This window comes from Alosa alosa, chromosome 1, assembly GCF_017589495.1.
Source record: "Alosa alosa isolate M-15738 ecotype Scorff River chromosome 1, AALO_Geno_1.1, whole genome shotgun sequence".
NCBI lineage: Eukaryota > Metazoa > Chordata > Actinopteri > Clupeiformes > Clupeidae > Alosa > Alosa alosa.
Genome location: NC_063189.1, coordinates 25,692,791 through 25,711,274, shown reverse-complemented (window position 1 = coordinate 25,711,274; position 18,484 = coordinate 25,692,791). Strand labels below are relative to the sequence as shown.

The window sequence follows — 18,484 nt, the reverse complement described above, 5'->3', positions numbered from 1 at the left end:
CCCTGCTTGTTTACATCTTATCATGTATGGTATTATTTCATGATCGCTAAACGTTTGATTATTTTTAATGTTGTCATCAGTTAACTTCATTCAACTGCGCTTGTATGTAGGTGCTGCCATTCAGTTGTGGACGTTCGTAAATTGCGTTTATGGGCGGAGAAAGGCAGAGAAAGGCGCAGTTTACACTAAGGATTGAACGATTGATAAAAACCACGGAAACTTGGGTCTGACAGCGTTCGCAATCTGCGGTGTGTCAATGACGCTGATAACGCTACGTTCGCAAATGTACATACATCTGGCCCTCAGTGCCCACCTTCAGGAATCTCTTTCATTCAGGGGACAATGTGAGAAAGTATGTACAACTTATGGCCCTTGCAAACTCAGCTCATACTTGTCACAGCAGATCATCATTTCAACTAATGTTTTATAACAGTTGCATAGTTTTATCTACAAGAACGAAATGCATTCAATTTCTAAATTAATTTAGAAAAATACATTGTAATAGTATATCTAGAACAATTTACTATTTTATAACAACAACATGATCAACAAAAAACATTTCTCAGATAAGTTGAGATGTCAAGACATTTTATGCATGTGCTCAGGTATCTATGCAAGTCTGATGAAGCACAACCTAGTACCCATGTTTTTTCTCCTCTTTTTTGACATCTGACTACAATAATAAAGGAAAAAAAATGGAGGGAACAAAAAAATAGCAAAGAGAGTTAGCAGCTCATTGCAAGCAGAGATTAGACCAGGTCAATCAAAAGTGTTCCAGCCAGTGGGAGTTTTCAAGTCTGGTGACAAAGCTGGGATGGTGCGCACAGGAGCTGCCTTTGTGTGACGGACTACAGCACAAGCCTGTCTGCCAGAGATAATGCACTGGGAGAGTGGAGAGGAAACTCGGGCTCAGAACGCGGCGCCAGGTTTTTTTTTTCTCCCTGTCTCTACAGGGCCTTTCACTAAAGTTTACTCACTAAAGTTTACTAGAGTCTCAGAATCACATCACATCATCAATCACATCAACCGTGCAATTTGGTTTCGTCGAACCCAAGCCCAAACAGACACAACTGCTCAGACGCATGCACACAACCCTGAACAAACACACAGGCTCAGACAAACATCCAGGCACACACACACACACACACACACAGACACACACACACACACACACACACACACACACACACACACACAGTCAGATATTTTGTGTGTCAGCACATCAGTCTTCATCTTGTTGGCCTTTTCCCATCTGTCTGCTAAAGCTCAGTGCTCTGTTTTCGTGATGGAGCTGAGCGCCTCTCTCTGTGAACCCCTGCTGGAGACAGATAGCCTCTTGGGGAAGTGGTTGTGTAAGCTGATGCTTATCTATTTACTGAAGTTGGGTAGCAGACAGATCAGAGCAGAGATCTGCACTGGCCCTTTCTAATAACATTACTACAGACTGGGCAATGAGGATCTACAATGCTGAGCATCAGATGCTAAATTCAGTATTGATGCTGTGTTGGGGACCCTGGTCAAGAGTATGTTTGACCTTGGTCTTTCTAAGTGTGATTGTACACAAGGAGGACATTATTTGCAACATACACAAACTTCACTTAGCACAAGGGTCATGAAGAATGAATAAAGTGTTTGGAGGTCAGCTGCTGTGTGGCTCAAAAACAGTAAACAGTAAACAGTAACGTTACTTGTTTTGGTAGAGTCAGTGGTGAGAGAAATGCTAATCTGACCTTTCCAGGAAGAGCGCTTCCCATATTTATGTGTCTGTGCTGCTATAGGTTTTACAAAAGGCATTCAAGTAAACCCAGCTGAGCCCTTAGCTGCAACTCTGGAGGTCACGGTAGCGGTACCTCAATTTGTCAGGACCTGTTCAACACTTCAGGGCCAAACCTCAGCCACAGCCTGGAGAGGTTGTGTGGGGATGAGTGTGTGTGTGTGTGTGTGTGTGGGGGGTTCAACAACCCTGAAGAGGGCATGTGAGGTGATGCTCAAGTTGGGTGTTATGAAGGGGCTGCTGGCAAGGCAAAAGCCATCCATCAGGCCTTATGAACTGTGCTGTAAGTCCAACACAGTCTGATGTCTTACCCTTTTTAAAAGGTCTATGAGCTACACAAGGAAAAGAGAGGAAATAGTCAAGCTAATGATTTGACCTTCATCAGGACCATTAGCTTCAAGCTACACTCTCTTAGTTTCAGTGCATTTCAGGAAATTTTGAACACATGTGGGCTTATAGCGTTTCAAAGCTAAAGAGTGGGGGTGAAAAGACTAATCCTGATAATGTCACTCACACTGTACATTGTACAGCATAGCAGAAGACTTCTGGTGAACGTGATAGTAACATAACACTCTGATGGACAAATAGAGCAAATACAAACTTACTTTGAAAGGAAGGAAGAAAGAAAGAAAGAATGACAGACAGAATAAAGGAAATACAGAATGAATGAATGAATGAATGAATGAATGAATGAATGAATGAATGAGTCTCATGATTGACCTAACCTTTCCCATATATAAATCTCTGAATCACTTATCGCCAATATTTAGAGGATCACTACTTTGCAGCAGAGTCCCAGTGCAGAGAGAGGCCGATTCTGGCCTGAGCCTGATTCTGATATGGCCCAGGTCCCTCTGAACGTGGGATAGACCAGGTCCAGCTCAGTCTCAGTACCAACTACTTTCTGGGTCCTTATTGCCCAATTGCCAGGCAATTAAAGACCAGAGAGCTGTGTATACAGGGAGGAAACACTGGGTGAATAACAGAGATAGCAGATCAGAGCCGCCGCACGCTAACCGCCAAGCTGTTGAGCTCTCAAACTCCCTCATCACTTTCTGGGTCTGTAATTGAGGTAACGACAAACACTGACAAATGTTGTACATACACACAACTCCCCACACAGCCTTCATCCACACACTTTCTCTCATTCTCTCTCTCTCTCTCTCTCTCTGTCTATCTCTCACTGTGTATGTGTGTGTGTGCATGTGCACTTGTGTGTATATGTGTGTGTGTACTCACAAAATGTGATTATCTGTCTTTTCCCATCATGAACTTTTTCATATGCTCTAAGTAGATTACACTGAATGTGTCTGCCGTTCGGTCTGCAAAGGTCAGGCTCATAAATCAGTCTGCCCTCCACTGACTGAGATTTATGCAGCTGGGCCTCTCATTCGCAAAGTAAGGATCAATATGCAAACGTGCTCAAGCAGAATGGGCCTCCATCCCAATCAGCTTCCTGAAGTCCGATCGGTTTCTCACTGAGTTGACTGAGTTTTTTGATGTAAGTATAGACCCTTTCAACAATAAAAACAAAAACATTGCTTGAACATTCTATTTGGTTCCCAATCTACTTCCTCTGCATTAAGATAACATATGGAATGTTAAAACTGAAGCCTTGTGGGGCCAACTATGATGCTGATAATGGAACTCTCTTGAAAGGGTCTATAGACCCTTTCAACAATAAAAACAAAAACAATGCTTGAACGTTCTATTTGGGCCCCAATCTACTTCCTCTGCATTAAGATAACATATGGAATGTTAAAACGGAAGTCTTGTGGGGCCAACTATGATGCTGATAATGGAACTCTCTTGAAAGGGTCCATAACAGCGGGATAAAGAGCTGTTAACAAATAGCACTCAGAACATAGGAGCTGTATTCCATTCATTTATTTTCCATGGTGTCATCCCTATGTTCCCCGGGTCCTATGTTCCCCGCCCGGGTTAGGGTTAGGTTAGGGGAACATGATCTTTGGTGGAGTGGGTGACTGTGAATGCACTGGCCGATTTCGGAATTATTCGGGGAACATAGGTACGCTCCCATTTTCCACTATGCTTTGAAGTTAGCAGTGCAGTGTCAGGGTGTGAGAACAGTGTGGAATATAAATCAAAGATTTGGTCATCAGTTTCAGGAAATGTTTTCAGCTAACATAGTGTTAGTGCTTAATGAGTCTGTATTTCTTTCCAAATGTTCTAGCTCATCAGAGGAAAAGGACCTATTTCTGTACCATTAGTATGACAAGTGCAACCATGGACTATGTGTGCACAGATGCAGTTTGGCTAGATTCCACTCTGCTCTACTTGTCTTTGCCTTGTAGCAGCATAAAGAATAAGACATTCTCCAGTTAAAATGCTTCATCCAAACTCCAAAAAAGAACAAAGTAAAGTTAGACCACGCTCTATCAGCCAAAATGTTTCTCTAAAATATTCATAGATATTTGGTAGGGAAGAAACACAGCTTTCAACTTCATTGTGTAGTCCAGAACTTATCACAGACACAGTTGAATGACAACTTAAGCTTAGGTTTAATGTATGACTGAATTAAATAGGCAACTTTTAAATGAAGACAGAGAGAAGGGATTAAGTGTGTATGTGTGTGTGTGTGTGTGTGTGTGTGTGTGCGTGTGTGTGTGTGATCAAGTGTGTGTATGCATGTTTAAGAGAGAGTTAAAGGAATGTTCCCAGTTCGCTTTCACTGTAAGACAATTTGGTGTTAATGCAAACGATGTCCTTGCTCAAAACTCCACCAATTAACGTAATTATGCTCTCAAACAACATTTTGACATGCACTCGCGTGCATACACACACACACCACCTGTGACTTTCATTGCAGGGGTCGCTAGTTTAATGCCTAAGCTATATGCACAACTAACTTTTTTAAAAGTCTGCCATTGAGACACTTAATTGGTGAAGCCTGCTTATCGATCCAGGAAGAAAAGAAAATGCTCTACTGGAGCAGAGAATGAGATGACTGTGTTAACTCTCACAAACAGGTTCTTGATTAGGGGATACTGTTCCAAAGACGCCAAGTCCCACCCCTATAAGCCTGGTACACGCTGCATTTTTCTTGAAGACAGCAGACAAAAATTTCTGACTAGATATCCACTTGGATCGGAGTGGAACTATACTGATCATTAGGTCTTCTAGTCATGCATCATCAGCCTGCTCAAACTGCATAACAAATCGGACAGACCAGATTCAAAAGTTTGTCGGCTCCAACTGATTCTGGGCTAAATTGCACATTGTCTGCTTGGCATAAGTCGGCACCAATCAGAGGCTGCAGTGCATGTTGTGCTTTCAGTGTCCCTCTCTGACACGGCTGTGACTGTCCTTCAGGATGTCTGAGTGACCACAAGCAGTGGATGAGACATTGAAGTTAAAATCCCTTGGAGATTAGTGGCGAGACACCAAGCATCAAATTAAAGCACGGCCTGTCTCTAAACCATTCTCTGCTGTCAGAGGGCTAACTCTGTCCAAGGCCCTTTCACATACAAAGCTATTTGCGCGGGCCACTGGGTTCAGTGCAAAATAGTACCAGTCATGGCACGCTTTGGTCAATAACTTTGACCGCACTGTAGTGCGCCTACAGCTTTGTGCAATGCTGCAACAAATTAGACCAAGTGCTGCATGGCACCATTGTGGCAGGGTTTCCGTTGTCCGGTAATTACCGGACATTGGCCGGAAAAAAAAATGAAATGTCCGACAAAATTAAATCTCTCCGGTCAAATTGTCCGATTGAAATTGGCTAGTAATCCCGTCCTAATTTGACTTTGACCGGCACCATTTTTTTCTAGCGGAAACTCTGTTGTAAATAATGGGCTTTAGAGACTTCAGTGGTGCCATTGTTGTGTTATGTTGTGTCTGAAGCAGAGTTTCCGCTAGAAAAAAGAGGTTTCTTTTTCCGGACATGTTGATGATATGCCGGTCAAATATCCTATTATCGCTTCTTAATTAGTCAAATTGAGGAAAACTGGAGACAGGCTATGTAGCTTAAAGAATGACATAATCAAGATGTATAGAATGCAACGTGTTCATTAGCCTAACTTAAACATGCCTAACAAGATCTAGCCAGTAGGCCTATCTATGTTTTCATGGACAGCAAGAGTCCGCTTCGTTCGTTGTTTTAAAAAGGCTACAGTACGTTGTTTGTTGCTGCACGTTATTTCCAGTGGTGACTGTTTAACTTGCACAGATGCTCACACACAAGAATGTGCGCTCACACCACTACCCCCTAAGCTATGCCTCTTTATTTGATAACAATAAATTAAGAAATGTTGCTTATTCTGGGAAATGTTTAGTTTCTTTTTCTTTCGGCCCGCGGTTCAATGATACAGTTTAATTGTGCCGGAAATGATCAGCGGACCAGCATCTTCTCGTCGAGGAGGCCCTAACCCTGCAGATTATAGACAGAGAAAGCATAGGCCTAGGGCCTACTGCTTTGGGAAAAGAACACAGCATGTCCAGTGTAGCTACACGGAGAATGACAGTGTATTGGAGCGGCCGCACCCCCGCAACTCCACTTCCAACGTCACTGATTCCGACAGCTAGGCCTACGCCCGACACTTCTGCTTTTTATCTGGGGGTAGTGGAGTTGACCGGACAGGCTTCAGACGTTACCAATTTATCATCATCCATCGCGTCTCCTCTGAAAAAACTTTTAAGGCTAGCGTGACTAGGCCTGGCCATGTTTGAACCGCCTCACTCTTTTGTTCGTTGTTTAACATGGACATTTTAAGCGTGCGCTTCATATTTGAAATGCAGAATTGGCTATGCGTGTTGTTTAATAGCCTACTTTTCAAATGGTAGAGCCTGTTCATTTAAAAACATAGCCAGAGGACGTATAATATAGGCTTACATATTAAGGCTTATTCTCAAATTCAGATTGCTTTAGAGGACGGGATTATTAGCCAATTTCAATCGGACAATTTGACCGGAGAGATTTAATTTTGTCGGACATTTCATTTTTTTCCGGCCAATGTCCGGTAATTACCGGACAACGGAAACCCTGGTCTGAAGGAAGACCCATGCGAGACAGATGCACTGCAGGCCCACTGTGGTATTCAAACAAATAGATCCTCACGGGACACCACCTTCCATTCTTTTCCTCCACTCACAAGATATAGGTATGAACATAACACAGCAAACGATCTGGGTTGAAATGAGTTGAGCAGTGAGCAGTGCGGAGCCTGTATTTTTTTCCTGACTGCTGGGTGAGGTGCTGAAGGAAGCAGAAAGGAGCCAGCCACCGCTCTGCTTTGTCTGCATCATCGAGAGACAGAGCCAGCTTCTCTTCACCTAAGACTGGGTCAAGCGTGGTGTGCGGGATGAATGATTGATGTGCTGTGTGAGAATGGAGGGATGTCTGGAGCTTGTTTGCTTATCCAATTTACTGAGACTGGGGGCTCGCGAGCAGGAGAGAGAAGAAAATAAATCACAACCTTTGTGAAATGAAAACACTGATGCTGACCTTAAAGTGACCCCTGTCCAGTGAAAACATCACCATATGAACATGCAACATTAATGGCCCCACAGTGTGGATTTGGTGCAGGAAGATCTGAAGTGAAGACCTTACTGCAGAGTTAAATGTAGAAGGGCAGCATAGTTCACACAGAGTACAGTACAGGAACATCTTTTTCCTAATTATCTCGCTGATGAATATGAATATTATATTACAAATGGCATACTGGGCCTGTCGTAATTAAGGCTATTTTGCCTCTTTTTCTTTAATTAGGCCTTTATTAGAGCACAAGTCTCATGCTGAAACTCGATAAAATTAAAACAGCATGATTCAGAAGATTTCTGTTTTTTAGCTCAAAATGGTAATGGAACATTTTCAGGGAATTCGGACCTCTACAGTATTTGGACAGTTGCAATTGCAGTTGTCATTATTAGTCATAGTAATGGCCTAAAAACATATGCAATCATGGATCCATCAGATTAACATTGCCAGTAGCATTGCCAAAGAACAGTAGTACCCTTTTAGAGCTGATGCCAAGCTACTAAGTGATCCTAATCTGCAACAAACAAACACACACACACACACACACACACACACACACACACCTGACACATACATGCACACACATACAAAATATCAAAACAAAAAACATTATATGGTCTTCATACGGAGGTGCTAGGGAGTAAACACATGTTGACAGTTCTATTTAGCTTTCTTTTGGTCTTGCACGGATGAAGTATTTCACACAGAAAAACGCCCCCAGTCTCCTCATTGTATGATCTCATTTATATTCCTGGAAAAGCATCATTGCCTGTGGGGCATCCAAACACACTTTATCATACACATTAGACACACAAACAGAGAGAGAGAGAGAGAGAGAGAGAGATGATGATATGACCACCATACCAGTCCTTTTCTTCCACACATATTAAAAAATGCCTTTGAAAAACTGAGCCCAAACAGTGTCTCTGAATATTTTAAACTTAGTACATTCACAGGAGGATGTTTAGCACTGTGTATTTACAGTAAGTGCATTCCTGCACAAAAGAGAACATTTCTGGAACAGATGGTTCCGCTGGGATATCGGATGTGGTTCCCCCGGATGGAACTGACCAGTCGCTGGGCCCACTCCATCGTCAGCTGTTTTTTTCACGAGCACGGTTTGCGTCATGCAGAATCACTCAAAGTCTTGTTGCAGGCTGCGAACTATGAAGCCTAATCCCCCAGAGCACCAAGGTAGCTCTGAGTGCTGTAATTTCAGACGTATTACTGGCTCCGGCAATGAAGCAGAGGGTCTTATGCGGCAATGAGGATGAATCAGGAGCATCACATTAAATCCAATAACCTCAATCTCATCTGGAGAGAGGAGATATGTGGGGGAAATTAGAGCCATCGCTGGCGATTAGCAATGATAATTTTAGCTGTAACTTTAAAAAACATCAGGACATAATGTGATGTTTTTCAACTTCTGCAAGATAGCCTTGAATAGATTTTTTTTTAAGCTTAGTTAAGCATTCAGCTAGAGACAACCGAGAGTCGGGAAGTAATTCCGAAAAGCTCAGGAGATTGTGAATGACCTACTGGGAATATATAGGTTTTAAGGGAATGGGAAGAAAAGCTCTTAAATGTTTCATGTGAAACCCTGCAGCTCTCAATCACGCCTAGAGAACATGCGTGCAAAGCTAACAAGCACACAACACAGAACTAATTAGGCTCCTATGGGGAGAGGACAGACAGCAACGATACAGTCTACTTCTAAGGAGCCCATTTATCATCTATGTCTTTCCTAACACAGATTGGTGCAGGGCTGCTCAAGCTGTTATGGCTCTCAGCCTTAGCTCTGATGTTCCTGGGATGTTTCTGGGCACTTGCGCTGGGCTCGGGTATCTGTGTCACGGTGGGCCCTCTCGGGACCTCCCGTCCCCGCCTGCCATCGGGGGCATCACTGCGGCTGTCTACAGTGGTTACACTAAAAGCAGTATTAAGGTCAGGCTGTGGCAGGGACATGCATAAGAGTGCCATGCCAGACGTGGAACCAGAGCCACACACATAGCTTTAGACAAAGACGATGCAGGTGCAACACACTCTCTCTGTCTCTCTGTCTTTCTCTCTCCCCGCCCCCCACACACACACAGACACATGCACTAACCACTACTAACACTGAAGCAGCATAGCATTGATACAGATTTGAGGGTTTCCCATAGACCCAACTGGGTCAGCATGAGAAGCCAACGAGGATAAGGAACCAATGTATCAGGTAACAGATCCAGGCTGCATTTAGTTCAATACTTTGTTGGGCTACAGCCAACAGTTGAATGTTGCGTAAAGGTTCTGTTCAAAAGTCTAATCCCAAACACTTTTTGTCAAATTCAGTGACCTGTTCCTCTTGGTCCTCTAGCTGTCTGCTCAGTACTTGTACTCATAAAAGTCTTCTTCCTCAGTCCAGGCTATGTAAACAAACTGCATAAACAATTCCAGCCAATTACTGTAATAGGGTGTTTCAGGAGCGTGGGAGGGAGAGATGTCATTTGATTACCTCTTTAGCTTAGATATCGACAACTTTTTGTGAAACTGAATCTTAGATTACATCTTTAAAGAGACTTTCCTTCTCAACACTTTCTCTGAGCTGCTTGGTAAAACCCAACATAGCCTTTGGGCAGTGCAACTCCAGACCATTCAAAGCTGCATGTGGTCCAGAATCGGACCTGATTTCAAACCGGCTGTTGCCCGGGTGACAAATTACTGTGAGGCCAGTGGGTGGCTATGGTAACCTGCCATGGTAACCTATGATAATAACTGACAAATGAGCTTAACACATTCACTAAGTTCCTGTCTCCCACGCACCTCTCAAGCACCAATTCTCAAATCTCATTTGCTCTTGTGCATCCATATGCATTAACTGGTGTCAGATATCCACTGGCACTCATTGATCAGGAGCACACTTGACTTTTCCTCTGCCTTAGACGAACTTCCTTTAAGACACTGAGAGCACAGATTGGACCTCTTACACTGAATGCAATGCTGAAATCTCATTAATGACATTTACCTCACTCTCACTCACTGTTCTACCTAACACATCTGTAGGCCTGCACGTCATGAATCAATAGCACAGAAGAGATTTGTAGCCTCAAATGTCATCTCCTTCAAACAAAAGAAATATGGAGCTGTCTTAAAGATCATCCGAGGATTTGTAATTCTGAGGTAAGAACTAAAGTTCGAGAGTATGAGTGTGTGGATTAGTGTTTTTCTGCTGCATTGTCAAAACCAACTGCTTAACAATTCCACTCTATAGGCAAAGGAAAGAAGGAGAAGCGTTTCTCCCTTTAACTAGATAAACTTGAGCATCTCTTAACTTTCACTCCATGCATAAACTTCTTATGCATTCAATGAATAACCAGTTGGGGAGTATGAAATGTGCTGAAATGACTTGAGTTGAAAGAAAATCATTCTCATTTTTCTGTACACAAGAAAAGCAATTCCTCTCCTGTCACTTTTAACTGCCACCACAAACACACCCTTCACCAGCACCTCAGAGCTCAGCGTCATCAGAGCCAAGCTCCAACAACCAGATAAAGACACAATCCCAGAATGCTGTAGGAAACGGCACCTCCATCATCACTTTGAATGTCTGACAGTTCTCAGCCAGCCACAGCGCATGTATGCAGCAGACCACGTCCAACTGCACACATAGAAAATATTATGTGTGTAGACCTCTACGAGCTTCATGTAGTATGTGTGTATTTCAGGGGCCAGTCTCACTAGATGCACATCTACATCCACATCAACAACTATATGTAATGTGTGGCAGTGATGTACCACGGGAAGCTTCAGCTAGCACATAGACTCTCTTATGTGGTGACTTGCCTCTCTGTCACTCCCAAGCCTAACACAATAATGTAGGTGTTAAGAGGCAATAAAACTTCTAATGAGAGCTTTATGGCTTCATCCAGGCTGCCCTGTCTCAGCAGCTGTTGCCAGTTGGCACGGGTGATTACCTTTGTTGTGTAAGCTGTCAATTATAGGCCTGAAACCAGCGCTGTCCTCATCTTGTGTTAATGAGTGGACAGGAGTCTGTGACCAGCACCTCTCTACGGGTGCCCCCTCTCCCCCCTCCTTCTCCTCCTCTTTTGTTCACACCACAGAAAGAAAGCGAATGAGGTCGACAACTGACTCAGTGGTGTGTGTGTGTGTGGGGTGTGTGTGTGTGTGTGTGTGTGTGTGTGGAGTGTGCCTCCCTTGAATGAAAAGTGATTTACATATGACACAGGCAATCAGAGACAGTAGGGGAGGGTCGGTTAGGCATAGGGAAATGGGAGAGAGAGAGAGAGAGAGAGAGAGAGAGAGAGAGAAAGGAAGAGAAAAAACATAAGGAGAGAGAAAGCAAGACAGGGTGAGGGGAGCAAAGGAGAGGAGGGGGATTGGGAGAGAAGTGAGAGACAGAATGAGAAAAAGAGAGAGAAACAGGGGAGCTAGAATGCAGACTTGAGGGCCCCCATTTGTTGTGTTGTGTGTGAACGGCTGGTGAGTCAGTGCAGCCTGCTGGGGGTCTGTACAGAGCTGAGAGGGAGCCTAATTGAGAGCCTGATGTTCGCTGTTTTGTCAGTCCAAGGCCACCGGAAAAAAATGCATTTCTTATTGTTGTAGGAACAAATCTCACCATGGGTTTATTTGTATTTTTTCTCTTTCTTCTTTTATCTCTCACTTGATGTTCTATTTATCTTCAGTGAGAAATAGTCTATATCTGGTTATTTAATTTAAGCATTATTACTTCATGAGGTTCAGGGATCTCTACTGAGGAATCCCCATCAATAGAGAAAGGTGATTTGGCTTAAGCATCCCTTCTAAGGCTTGCTGAGGTAACCCATAGTGCGGTCCCCATTTACTCTGCGTGCGGCCCCTCAATGGTCTTTGTTCGGAGGTGTCCATCAGCAGTAGACAGACAAAGGGAGGGGCCAAGGCTTGTGTGCATGTGTGTGTGTGCATGTGTGTGTGTGAGGGGGGGTTGGCTTGCCGGGGGGAGGGGTCTTACAACAACCCCCGGCGTCATATTGGTTGACAAACGTTCACTGGCAGGTGCCCAGAATCCCAATGAGCTGTGGGGTTCATTAACATAACAAAAAAAAAAAAAAACCCTGAGGAAGGAAAAAAAAAACCGGCACAGCTCAAGGCTGAAGGCAGAGTGAGCTGGATGGGCCTGCCAGGGAGCTGGTGAGACTTCTCTCACATCCATACCTAATCAGAGTGGGAGGCTGGGATTACTGTAACATACGAGGGCGTTACGTAACGCACCGCTGCTGTACATCCTGGGAGCATGCAGGAAGTGGAACGGACAAGAATGTGAAGAGGCACTGCAGTGAGCATCGAAAAATCAGTTTGGCAACTTGCTCTTTTATAATGAGCATGATTTGGAATTTTGAGAGAGAGAGAGAGAGAGAGAGAGAGAGAGAGAGAGAGAGAGAGAGAGAGAGAGTCTCAGAGGTAATTCCACATCCTGCTCAACACAAGTTAGAAGAGTTGTTTAGTTTTGTGTTTACTCCTGAAAATTAAAGCCCTTTATTTGGTGCTCCTGATCATATTTCCCTGAAGAGCCTTTGTATGGGAGTTGTGTGGAAGCAAATCAATCGAATTAATGAAGTGGATTTCTTTTGGGCGCTGCAATTGCTGAGCAGGAATTGGGTTATTAAACTCTCTGGATATCTTCTCTCATTTGTCAAGCGTGCACAGTTAATTGGAAAGCTTGAGGTTATTATAAAAAGTCAAATAATTGTCTTCTGTCTAAGGCAACAAAACACACACACACACACACACACACACACACACACACACACACACACACACACACACACACACACACACACACACACATACATCCCACACATACATCCAAACAAAATGTGGCTAATCACTGAGTCTCAAGTGTTTATCGTCAGCTATCGTCAGCTATCACCCATCAAAGTGAACATCACCGTCAAATTGCTTTTGTTTTACTCCAAATCACAACTGACTTCAGAGTGCATCTCTGGGCCAGACTCATGCAACCATCAGCTCCCATCTCTTAGAGCACAGTCATGCAGTGGTCTTGCAATTTCCTGCAATTTCCATAAAGAAGTGTGTGTCTGGGGTGAGTGGTGTGTTTTATACACAAGGTGATGACACAGATGCAAGTGGAAGTTAATGAAATTATGATGATCTAATGCAGGAGGATCAAATAAATGCTGATGCAAGTATCTCAAACATGCACACATTCACACGCATACAGAATGCAAGGGAGAGAGAGAGAGAGAGAGAGAGAGAGAAGGGGGGGGGTCAAAATGAAAGTTAGTGCTGTGAAAAAGTGTACATTCAGCGTCCATATGAGGGTGACTAAGTGAAACAAGTGAAACCAGCTCAGCTGCAAGAAGCACTGTGAATCACAGGCACTGACTCAATTATGAACCAGGAATTAATTTCCAAATTCAGCTGCAGCTGGGGTCACCAGAATGACAAATGTAAGCTCCATAACCAATAAAAGCACAGCCTAACTTTGGAAGTGTGGCCTTGACTTCATATTCAATGATGTTTAGAGGCATGTGTCTAATGCATGTCTTCATAAAGACAACAGTTTATAGACAGACTGCATAATTGCCTAAAATTCTCAGCTACTCAAATATGAATTTCGGACGTGTTTTTAACAGTTAAGATAACATGAAGGCTATTTTATGTTAATTATACTTAAATATATCTTAAGTGATAATGACTGGGTTAACTTCGTTTTGTTATGAAGACATGTTCAGTCCAGTGTGTCCAGCTTCCTCTGGTTACCAAATATTTCAGGCTACATAAACAAACAACTTACACATTTAGAACATCTATTTCAGGACTTAAGGACTTAATAAAATGAACTAAAATCCAGGCAAGATAATCCAGCATGACCAAAGAGCATGACTCAACATAGACTGTAAACATTTTGAAAAGTGAGGCCACAGTTAAACTCACCTTACATTACCATTACCATTACAATAATCTCAACCCACAAAAAGCTCCCAGAACGGAGCGATGGATTCCACGTGATATTTTCGTAATTTACATTCACAGGTGAGGTGAAGCGATTAAATAATTGGTAAGGTAATGGGACACTGGACCGTCGTTTGCCACAGAAATCACATAATTCCAAATCAGTAAAACAAAATCATGAAATTGGTGGTGAAAGAGATGGAGAGCGAGCGAGACACACACACAACGGGTTGATATACGTTAGCGCACAAACAACATCCCGCAATGCCCTGTCACCGTAAAGGACTACAAAGCACCAGCAGTAATTTCCTCTCCGCGACAGCGTGTAGGCTACTTACGGGATGCTGAGCGCGCGGTGCTTAGGTTGCCGAGGACTCCAAGTATCCACAGCAATAACGTTACCCCAGGTATGGGGAAGCGCCACATCTTCTCTTTCAAAGCGCCGTCAACAAAGGCGATCGTGGATATTTTCTCTTCCACTGTACGTCTGGTAGGCTTTCACACCCCTCCCTTCGCGGAGGCAACCCACAAGGCGGTAGCACAGTTACGGTTATATGATCAGCAGTACTGGGGCTGCTATCAAGCAAATGCTCTTCGAGCTGGTGCGCAATTCAACCACTATCACCCAGCAACAACGGACCTTCCTTGACAAAGAGCGCTGGGTTGTTTTTCAGAACAAGTATTCACATTGCATTGTTCCAAAATATGTTGGTGTGTTTCCTCTGTTTGCATTGTTAGAGTGCATATATCCAATTTGAAACAAGGCCTCCGAAAGGGTCGCTGTCCAGGTGCTGAAGTTAACGTCCCGATGTCCCCCGTTTGTGTATAAATTGGTATGGCCCACCAAACACACATGGGGGACACGAGTCGAAGAAAAGAAAACGAGGAGGGGTTCTTAAGTGGTTTAAGGTGGATTCAACCAAGTAAGGCTTTTTACGTATGCGTACAGGCTATGGACCAGCACAACCTATTTCCATTGTCTTTCTTTCCAGTACACATTGATTGCGCACATGTTTCATATTGCTTCACAAATTAGATAGGTTTTTGTGGCTAATAAAGGTAGCATCAATAATTGTTGTTGTCATGAAAATAAACATCACATTAGGATGTATTGTGATTTGCATATATAAATGCAAATATATGCTTTTTAATAGATCAGTGCAAACGCATAGGCTTTAAAAACACGCACCCCACTCTCTCATGCAACACAGTGCAAAACGACAGGCTGAGAAACAAGAAAAAAGATGATCGGATTTGTCCGGAAGGTGTAAAAGCTCAAACAAACCCCAACAGCAGCCTTAGCCCTACAAAACACTGTATTTCGCATTTTATCGGACATCATTAGCTAGGCTATGTACCAACGGACCTGAGGAGTAATTTCGTATCAAGCCTAGTTGCTAATGACTGTATAGTTTATTTTTAATAGCTGACTAGTTTATTCTCATTAGCACAAACATACACTCTTAAAACGAATGGGTTGAAAACAACACAACTTGCGTTGTTTTTAACACATCTCTGTGTCCAGATAGGGAAACACATTTAAGAGTGTACCAAAATATAAGCTCTCAGAATAATTATGATATAATTGTATTATTGTATAATTATTGCCACAATAATTATTTTCATAACACGGTCTTGTAGGCTGCAATTGACGACGCTTATAAATATGGTAAGATATGTTCTTTTCGGAAATAAGTAGGCTACTGTGTAGACACACCTATATTAAAATCAGTTACCGTAAAATTGGAGTATTGATACTGAAACATGAGATGGGAATGTGTTGTAAATAACTTCCATGTGTCTGAGAGCTCAATTGTCCATGTGGCCTGTAGATGGAGACATTCTGTCAAAAAACAAAGATCATCTTGTCCTCCCAAACCCATTCCGGGACGCTACGATGGTGGATATAGACCAGATCTGGGTAAATCCGGGTGATCTGCAAAAGTAGGTAGGCCATATTGCATATTTTGTTTCCCCCAAAATATGTCTTGTGTCGTTGCAGAATAATCTAGTTCATTATGTTTGAAGAAAACGGTAGAATAACTGCAGGATTAAAGTTACTCTACACAGCAAAAGTGGCAAATAACTGAATACCAATATGGCCTGTCCGCTTAAAAACAGTACCTCTGTACTCAAACAAACATGCCTGAAACACTTTAGGACACCAACTCGTGAGTAAGTAATGACATTCCCAAATGTAACGTTTAAGACATTAGCCTAGCCCACAATGTCTGACAGTGGGAAGACATTATAATAAAAATGCAATTTATCAAAAGCATCCTCTTTGGCTTCACACGAGCCATATTTTTATGGGCCCTTCTCGATAGCTGGCACTTACTCAAGAGAAAAGTCAACTTGAACTGAGCCAGCTGTCAGCCCTGGAGGGGCCGGAGAGAAGGGATGGGCCAGACTGGGCGTCTGGCTGCCTGGCTCCTCTCTGGGCCCTGTCCCTGCTGCTGCTGCTGGTGCTGGGGATGCTGGTGCTGCTGCAGCAAAGCCGGTCTGCTAAGCTGTGATTTCCAGCTCACTTCTGCCCGGGTGACTCCATTCATGCACTCAGAGGAAGTCAGCATTTCAGGATCCCAGGCCATCGAGTCAGACGAGTACTATGTGGCTGAAGTTACAGAGACTGAGCGAAGGGGTTGGAATATATTAGATTAGTTCTATTTATGGGGTGTCAGAAACAGATAGAAGAGAGAGCTAGACAGACACATACAGTGCCCTCCTCATTTATTAGCTCCCCAGATAAAATTCAATAAAAAGCGGTAGGCCCCTAGAAAAAAAAGGCAAACAATCTTTATCTTACAATGAAAACAATCAGGAAAATACAATCTTGAAGGGAGGTAAACAATGCATCCTAAACAATTAATAAAAACATATGTGCCACAAATATTGGCACCCCTGAAAAATCTTAAAAACATCATATAATGGAATCTTTTTTCTATTTATAATCTATGTCTTCAAGTTAATCAAAACATTTCCATACAGATCACTGTTGGAGACAGAAAACAAATCTTGCAGTCACCAGGTCTCAAAGAAAAAAAAGTGACCTCCATGCTAATAGATTATTTTAAAGGCATGTCACGATATATACCTTTGCTGTAATTTAATTACAAATGTAAAAGACTTGAAGAGTTGTTATATGCTATTGGGACTTTGCATAAAATCATGTTGGAATGAAAATGTAGCTTTTTAGCAACAAATTCTCAAGATTGTTTTGGCATACAATAGAAGGATGACTATACTGAGAAGAACCCCATTCCTACAGTAAGTATGAAGGAGGGTCTGAGGTATTGTGGGGCTGTTTCCTCCCCCAAAAAACCCCTAGGAACCTTATTAGGGTCCATGTAATTCCAGGTGAAGAGAGAGGGCCTGGGAATATGGATGATCTGGAGAGATTCTGTTAAAAGGGGGATGTTCTCAAATCCCTTTGTATACTCCAACTTTCTCAGAATACATTTTACTCAACTTTACCAGGGGTGCCAGTGAATGTGGAGGGTGCTGTGCATAGATAGATAGATAGATAGATAGAACAAAAGAAACAGTCATATAAAGGGAAAACTAGAGAAAAGATGCTGTTACTCATATTAAACAGCGTATCGTAGACTCCTTGGTCATTCCTTATGTTCCACAAGAAAATGTTGCTTTCATAGAACACAGCGAATGTTGTTTTTTGCACACAGACTCCTGCCAGCCATTTATCTGATCTTCAATGCCACCCTTCACATAGAGGAATGTCTGTGATGACTTTAATACATGTGAAATATCATCAGTCTGTGGGGAATTATTTTTAATGCCCAACCCACCCTCAGGGCTCAATTCCTTATTAACTCTGTTATGAAACCATCATGCTGAAATATGGACATTTTACAAAGAGGAAAGACAATTTTTAATTGTATTTATGTATCCTTTGTTCCTTTTAACCAGGGTAGTAACATTGAGACAGAGGTGAGCCCTGGCCAAAAAAATAAGCACCTATAGGGGATAAACATAACAGAGTAAGGAAAAATGGAAATATATCAACAATTAAGAGGTACAAGAGGAGAAACCAGCAGTGTGACTGTGGCAAGTTCAGATTTTAGTTCAAGTCCATCGGTCATAGAAAGTATGTTTTGGTGTTCAAAAAGAAAGAAATCACAAAAGGTTCTTAGACCTTGAATTAACTGCTTGTATATTTTACCTGATAGAAAAAAACAACAACTGATGATTCCTTGCCTATTGGCTCTGGATGGCGCACTAACTCTTGTGTCCTCTAAGAATGG

At 42.7% G+C, this 18,484-nt stretch overlaps 1 protein-coding gene across 2 annotated transcripts in view; it reads right to left on the bottom strand.

Annotated features, from left to right (window-relative positions):
• The window catches only part of cntnap2b (contactin associated protein 2b), a 44,049-nt gene extending 29,025 nt beyond the window's left edge, over positions 1-15,024 (bottom strand). For both annotated transcript variants that reach the window (XM_048253190.1, XM_048253198.1), the window contains exon 1: positions 14,561-15,024. In XM_048253190.1, the coding sequence (XP_048109147.1) occupies positions 14,561-14,648 (88 nt within the window). In that variant the 5' untranslated portion in view covers positions 14,649-15,024. The remainder of the gene's footprint in view (positions 1-14,560) is intronic.
• Between the last annotated feature and the right edge of the window lie 3,460 nt (positions 15,025-18,484).